At 43.6% G+C, this 7,640-nt stretch overlaps 1 protein-coding gene across 1 annotated transcript; it reads right to left on the minus strand.

Moving 5' to 3' along the window:
* Positions 1-3,412: 3,412 nt before the first annotated feature.
* LOC125967699 (homeodomain-interacting protein kinase 1-like) lies at positions 3,413-7,359 on the minus strand. Its single transcript, XM_049718983.2, has 8 exons — positions 6,162-7,359; positions 5,900-6,091; positions 5,636-5,817; positions 5,099-5,222; positions 4,731-4,841; positions 4,573-4,659; positions 4,314-4,507; positions 3,413-4,227 (listed from the first exon to the last, which is right to left on the minus strand). Exons 1-8 carry the CDS (start codon positions 6,420-6,422, stop codon positions 4,044-4,046), a joined length of 1,335 nt encoding a protein of 444 aa, XP_049574940.1. The 5' UTR covers positions 6,423-7,359; the 3' UTR covers positions 3,413-4,043.
* Positions 7,360-7,640: the final 281 nt, after the last annotated feature.

Consider the following 7,640-nt stretch of genomic DNA (forward strand, 5'->3'; position numbering starts at 1 on the left):
GTGGATGTCAACTGAACAGATTGGTCCGTGATGTGCTTGCTGCATCGTTGCTTTTCAGAAAGATGAATGCAAAAAGTTATGTAGTTTCCAAAACAACCTGATTTGTGTTTCGAGCAGCAACTAATTTGCCCGCTCAAAACCGACCGATTTCTAGAGGACTCTAAAAGGAGGTTGAAAAATAAGCTGTAACTCTTGATTCCAAAGAATGGGCATATCACTTGGGAATGTTTTTAAATGGTGGGGAATCGTCATACCACTGTCTCGTTTTAGACATGAACTGGTAGCGGAAAGTACAACGTACAAGCGATGTGCTTGTCTGGGCCAGCGACTTTGCGCACAATGAAAAGATTTGCCTTCCAACCACATGAGTTCCTTCTGACAAGTCTGGGAATTCAGAGTGTTCTACGAACTATTTCCGCTAGACTGTTTCTGACAGCGACTTCTTTAAAGTGCTTTAAAGAAAATGGAGAATCCATTCTATTTGGAACCATATCTTCCCCTCCCATCATCACAAGCACACTATGTGACCAAAATGAGTATTATCATTCATTTGGAGCGCCGCTTCTGTCCAGCGGGTCAATGTCAATCCAATCATGGTCCTTTTGCTCAGTTATTTTTTTTTTTTTTTGCAGTTTATCAGCTCCAGGATGAAATGTCAGGCAATCCTAAATGCTCTCTCTATGCTTTTTTCATTTCCATTCCATCGTTACATGGAAGTGAAAACTTTTAAAGTAGCCCACCTGTCACCTAAGTCAGCTGGGATAGACTTTTGCCCACTGAGAATGATAGAAATAAATTAATGGAAGTACATCAACAGCAGGTTGCCAAATTGATAGAGAGTACCGGGTATGTCCATTTATACCTATTAAGACTTTTGGCAAACAACATTGGACTGTAACATAGACTAACGAGCAGATCAAACAATAAACGGATAAAAAAGCCAACATTCATAAATTGAGTAAAAAGGATGAAGTAGGTTGACCAGCTGGACCATTTAGAGTTGAATCTCGCTTTTGCTTGGGCTAGCTGAATCAATCAATGTAGGCCCCAAATCGTACAATACAATACGACTACATTTTCCAACTGAATATACAGTAATTAGTCAACATCTTGTTTTCATTCATCACCACTGACCCAATTTCCAATGAGCTTGAAAAAGCCTATACAAAAAAAAAGGAAAACTCGATATAACTCAAAAGAAACTTTAATGTTCTCTCGCTCTTGTTTCATTTGGTTCGGAATATTCCGTGTGTTTGTGGCGGCAGCATCACATTGTTTTAAAGTAGCAACACGAAAGCCTATTAATCACTCGTAGAAAGATTCTATTTATAATGCGCGGTAATTAGTATGGCATGCTGACAACCAAACGAGTTGGTTGTTTTGTGATCAAAGATGATTCATTGGGAGAATTTCAAGCGTTAATACAAAACAACAATGCATTTGAGAGATGCTGGAACATTCCATTCCAGGAACATTCGAGGGGATCCAGGCAAAGAACGTCATGGTTGCCCCCTTTGAAAATAGTTTTGTGGGTGGGGTGGAAGACAATAATTGCTTATAAATAATAATTGCTTATAAAGGTATAAAGAAATAAGAACCCAACTGATTTTGAAAAGCATCCCAAGAAAAGCTGACTGAATAGGACTTAGAGTCTGGATAATGGTAAGGGGAGGGGATATTATCTCTCAGAGTTTCCTGAAGTCTAAAAAGTTGTTCTAATACCTTAAAAGTGGTTTGATATGTTGCCAATAAGTCACTAGAGGCGTCACATGCCCTAGCTCTGCCCCCGGTCGTCATGGTAACAAAAGTCAGCATTGCCTTCTTAGCAAACTTTTAAAATCCCTCTACGTAAAAAAAGGATAAGCCTCTTTTTTGAGATGCGACCTGTTTATCCAAACTGTTTAGTTAAACTTCTACGTAAAAGATAACCCCTAAAAAGTATTCGGACTGTTTGAGGCCCTTTCCTCTGATAACTTTATCGTCAAAGTATTGGCATATCCCTCGGGGGCAGCCGTCATTTGTTTACACCTAATGCTGATTTGCTTTGAGCATCTCAGGTGCGCCGACCTCAGTTTCCCCACAGAGGAAAACACGCAATGAAGGCTTCTACTTGACATTGATGCACCCTTTTTTTTCTTCTTTGCTATGGTATGCAAATTACCAGGGATGAAGGAAGGTGGTTTGAAGTGTAAATTGTGATTTTGGGGCAGCACCACTGTCTTTAAAGTTAATTGCCTTCCCCGTGGATTGGATTAAAGAAAATATAACATCATAATAAACCAAGACACTGCCCAACAAACAAGCTACCAAAAAAAAAAAAAAACGAAACAAGACCCAGTAAGAGACAGATGAACAGATCAACTCAACAAACGAACACCAGCATGGACAGATAAACCGTTTGACGATGTTTCAATGAACGGTCAAAATGTCCAACGGCTGGTTAGACTCTACCCAACAGATGGATTTATACTGAGACGTACTGACTTGACTATGATGGACAGATTTTTGGACAAGACAAATGGATGGAACAACCGACAGCTGGCTGGACAAACTGTTGAACAGACTTGCCGGTCCAATTGCTTATGGACGGGCAGAAATTGTTGACTGGACCCACCCAAAAACTGCTGGCTCTAAAAATCAATGCACTGACAATACAAACGGATGGACAGACCATTGGACAGGCTTTACAATAAGACAAACCATCTGATAAATGGATGGAAACAATCTGACCGACGAGATTACAATGGGCCAAAAACTGGATGGCAGGACATCTATGGACATAATGATATAAAGCGTGGCTTGTCCAACTTAAGAGTCCAACAGACTGATGAAAGATGGACGGACTAACAGACACATGAACCAGATGAACAAAGAGGGCAGAAGAAGCAAACGGCAAAATTTTGCTGACGACCCATGGGACAACGCAAACTCATTTGTAACTTTCTAGTGACTTTGTTCCCGTCACCGCCTGTATCCACTTCCATCTATTTTCCACAACTTCTGGATGAGAGTGTGAACAACTACAGCAATCCAAGACGAAGATTTTCCGTCATTTGCATAATATATCGCCGGTTGTAGCGAAACCAGCTGTCGCATTGCAACGCAGCCAGCTCGTCCCATGTGCGCCGTGCACTAAGCAGCTCCCAGGCATGGACTAGTCATCTGTTAAGCCCCCGGTGCGCCGACACCGGCACGTCCCCTCGCACACATATCAGGAGCATGGGCACCAAAGTGATGAAACACTACATTCATCAAGAAACGTGTTTGGGGGATTGTTCCGTTTCCTAGAGCCGAGGGCAGACGCCAAATAAGGTTTTTATTGGGGGATTAAAGGGCTAGGCGGCGGGGATTGGTGGCTGAGGTGAGGCGGGAAAGATGGCGAGGTGAGGCGAAATGCAGACAAGGACACAGCTGCGAACGTTATCGGTCCATTTAATGGCTCCGTTATTAGCTATCAGATGGGCAGAGTGCACTTACAGACGGGCTAGAGGGCGCCTAACGTTTACTTTGTATTAGCCGTGATAAACCGTCTCAGACATGCACTGCGTTAGGATGCCGTCTTCCCAAGTACTCATTTTGTTTGACAAAGTATAACAGTAAACAATTATACGACAGTTATTTTCACCAATCATTGGCGCGTCAATATAACCGTACACACCTCCGAGAATTATAACGGCAATGGCTGTCTTGTTCTGACATCATTCACAAACCATGAAGTAGAAAAAGGACAAGTTAGATTTATGTACAGGTTTCAGCACATGTGATCTCTTCATCCAACGGGCACAGTGCTCAGACAAAGTTTTTGGCATGTAAGGAACGTTAAGCATTTTATCATCAGTTTCAGGAAATGATGCCCGGGCTAGCTCAATCAGTGGAGCGCGATACTTAGAGTTGATGGCCGTCATGACTGTCAAGTGTAAACATTGTACAGGTTAGTGAAGGCCCAACATTGTTCACTGGCTTGAGTTTGTAGGGATAAAGAGAAAGCACAACGTTCCTCCATCTCATCAAGCGGATGATGTGTCTATCCCAGACCCCGTATGTCAACTTGGGTCCGATCGTTCATCTTGGGCCATGATTTCGTACACTTCCGGTGACGTGGGGCTGCAGCATGGCTCGTCGTCGTGCGGCTCACTTAGAGATAACGGGTCGAATCCTTTCCCGCAGAGCGACTGTAGCGTGGTCTTGTTGGAGCACGTGGACATCATGTGAAAGCATGACTGCACGCTGCAATACAAGTTGATATTTAAACTCCAATTAGTTTCAGTTTCATGACCGAGATTGCTCCAGGAACTTAACGGGTCCAGCCTTACTGGGAGCTGCTGTCGTGAAGCGGCTCCAGGTGGCTCATGGTGCTAAAGTCGTGCTCCAGAACCTGGCGAGGCGTCATCCGCTGCGCGGCGTCAAGGTGCAGCGTTCCCTTCAGCAGCTCCACAAACTTCTGCACGTCGGCTGTCTTGGCCGCTTTATTGGCAATGTGCCTGGTGTTCAAGATTCCTGGCTGGAACTAAATAAAGTTGCCCGTGTCATAAGTTGACACTGATTTTGAAGTTACAGTGAGTGACTGCTTACATGAAGAAGGCGATCAAGAGAGCGGAATTTAAATCGTCTGGTCTCTTTGGGTACTGACGTGGTCTCCTTCTGGTATTGTTCTGGTGTCTGAAAGGACCAGACTTGAGGTAAACGTTGAGTTTGTATTTTTTTAAGGACAAGCAAGGAGAGGCACATACCTTGAGCTTCCAGCTGAAATTGCGCTCCATCTGGAAGAAGCGGTTGGTCTGCAATCCAGCTTCGAGAACATTATCTGGAGGCTGACCTTGAGTCTCCACTATGTACCTGAGCTGAAATCACAACACCAAGTTAACATTTGGGAATTTTGACCCCAAACATTACGAAATAACCTGTAATGTTCATCGTAAGCGGACACACACTTAAAGAATTTAGATTCCAGTGTCAACCAAAGCACTAGTGTGACAACTGATGTTAAAGAATGAGATGAAGCACATTTACGACGCAAATTTTCCTTTAAGTTGAAATGACATTTCACAGTATTGTCGTTAAGCCAATTTCAAAATAGGGTTTACTTACTTATACTTACCATGTCGTATTCACTTTTACCAGGGTAGAGAAGTGCGCCTGTGTATAAAAATGCAGCGATGCAGCCCACTGACCAGATGTCTATGGCTTCTGTGAATGGTGCACCCAACAGGACTTCTGGAGACCTGGCAACAGAGTGAGAGATTATTGTGATTTTTTTTGTCCCCCCATTTTTTCACATCAATTATTTGCGTTTGTGCTACCATTGTTTCGTTAGTCTTTATCTGAAAGATGCATTGAAATTAAAATTATAGTAGAATTGGGCACTTGGACCTAAAGCGTAAATTTTGCTATTCAAAATTTTAAGAGTCCATTTAAAAAAAATGTTTGACCTTGGTAGACGATTTATTTCCTTTGAGTGCTATTCTTGTGTTTTTGGCAGCACCATGTTAAGAGGTTTTTTTAGTTTATTTAATGTAACCCCACAGACTACATCACAATAGCCCAATTTGCACAAGGTAATTCAAAAAGGCATTTTTATTTCCGGTGTTTAGGTGACCTCAGCCAACTACATGAGTTAGCTTATATTCAGACTTACCGATAGGGGAGGGTCTGAATGAGCGAGCCCTGTTTGGCGGTGGACACCTGAGCAGCGAGGCCAAAGTCGATCACCTTAATCTTGTATGGTTGCTGAACCTGGTTAACCAGCATCACGTTCTCCATCTTGAGATCCGCGTGTATTATCTGCGAGACCTTCAAGTGGTCCAGCATGTCTGCCAGCTAAAAGGTCAATCCAACAAGTCCAACTTTTTCAAAATTCCATAAATATTAAAACTTTTTCTTTCGTTCTTGGAGATCATACCTGATGGACAACTGGCCTGATCTCCTTCAGCTGGAGAGGCCTGAAATTTCGTTCTTTAACAAAATCATACAGACTTTTGTCCAACAGCTCAAACTCAATGCAAACATGTCCAGTGATGCTGAAGATGCTGTTCCATTGCACCAAGTGGCATTTGTCAGCATCCAGCTTTTTGATTTTTAACAGGGCAATAATCTATAAAGACACAAGTGGTATAGTTGTCAGTGCAAGTCATGACCTCAGGTACCTAAAAGCCGTCATCCACCTCATATATGGCCCGCTTAGCTGATGTTCCATGGTTCTTGATTGTCTTGACCGCCACCGTCTTGTTGTCGGTGGTCTTCCGACATTTAACCACGTTCCCATAGGCGCCGCGTCCCAAGACTGACAGCACGTCATAGCTGGAGGACTTGGAATGAATTCGGGCTCCGGGTGAAAACTGATTGTACTCGGAGCCGGAAGAATTCATTCTAGAGAGGGGCGGGTGATCGTCCGACTGTACGCGCAGCTCTTCGGTTGAGGACATGGGGAGCCCCGGTCACCTCGCCCGGAGGAGGTGGGACAGTCGAGAAAAAATCTGTCCGCGGGTGCAGTAGGGAAACTTTGACTTTCATGTGCTTTATGGCGTCACGGTTCAAGTTGTAACGTAACATCGTCACGAGCACGGGAACGAGTTGATATTATGTGTCGGTGTCCGTGTGTGCTCTCCGCCTTCAGTCGACCTGAGCCGGCGTGCTGGTTTGCTGTTTGTGACGAACCGCCAGCGTAAAGTGCTTAACAGTCACACGCAGTACTGATGTGCATTCCAGTTCTTTTAAGTGAACTGAATGTTTAGAATCAATTGACTCAAAAGAGTCGTTCAAACGAATCGTTCAATGAATTGTCGTCGGGTTAGGGTTAGAGCTAGGGTTAGTGTTAGAGCTAGGGTTAGGGTTAGTGCTAGGGATAGGGTTAGGGTTAGAGCTAGGGTTAGGGTTAGAGCTAGGGCTAGGGATAGCGTTAGGATTAGAACTAGGGTTAGGGTTAGAGCTAGGGTTTGGGTTAGGGCTAGGGTCAGGGTTAGGGTTAGAGCTAGGATTAGGGTTAGAGCTAGGGTTAGGTTTAGAGCTAGGGTTAGGGTTAGAGTTCGAGCTAGGGTTCATAAAACCATATATATTCCATGCAATGTGAGTGAGGCTTCCAGTGTAGTGGTTAGTGCTCTGCACTCTCACCCCAGGGACTGGGGTACAAATCCCAGTGAGACCTAAAGTATTTTATCATAGGAAAATTTGCAACACGGCTGCTCGTGTTGCCCCATATGACCATTATATTTGCTTGTGAGCTGCTCCATAAAACCACATATATTCCATGCAATGTGAGCAAGGGTTCCATAGTGTAGTGGTTAGTACTCTGGACTTTCACCGCAGCGACCTGGGTTCAAATCCCAGTGAGACCTGACATATTTTATCATAGAAAAATTTGCAACACAGTTGCTCTTGTTTTTAACTATTTGCTTGTGAGCTGATCCATAAAACCACATATATTCCATGCAATGTGAGCAAGGGTTCCATAGTGTAGTGGTTAGTACTCTGGACTTTCACCCCAGCGACCTGGGTTCAAATCCCAGTGAGACCTAAAATATTTTATCATAGAAAAATTTGCAACACAGTTCCTTGTGTGCTGCCCCATGTAACCGTTGTAACTATTTGCTTGTGAGCTACTCCATAAAACCATATATATTCCATGTAAAGTGACTGAGGGTTCC

The sequence above is a fragment of the Syngnathus scovelli genome, chromosome 4 (assembly GCF_024217435.2).
Source record: "Syngnathus scovelli strain Florida chromosome 4, RoL_Ssco_1.2, whole genome shotgun sequence".
NCBI lineage: Eukaryota > Metazoa > Chordata > Actinopteri > Syngnathiformes > Syngnathidae > Syngnathus > Syngnathus scovelli.

Coding starts and splice junctions, on each gene's coding strand:
- LOC125967699 (XM_049718983.2), bottom strand. CDS start 6,422: ATGTCCTCAACCGAAGAGCTGCGCGTACAGTCGGACGATCACCCGCCC. Junction 5,818..5,899: donor TCAGGCCAGTTGTCCATCAG/GTATGATCTCCA, acceptor TTGACCTTTTAG/CTGGCAGACATGCTGGACCA. Junction 4,508..4,572: donor CTCTTGATCGCCTTCTTCAT/GTAAGCAGTCAC, acceptor AACTTTATTTAG/TTCCAGCCAGGAATCTTGAA.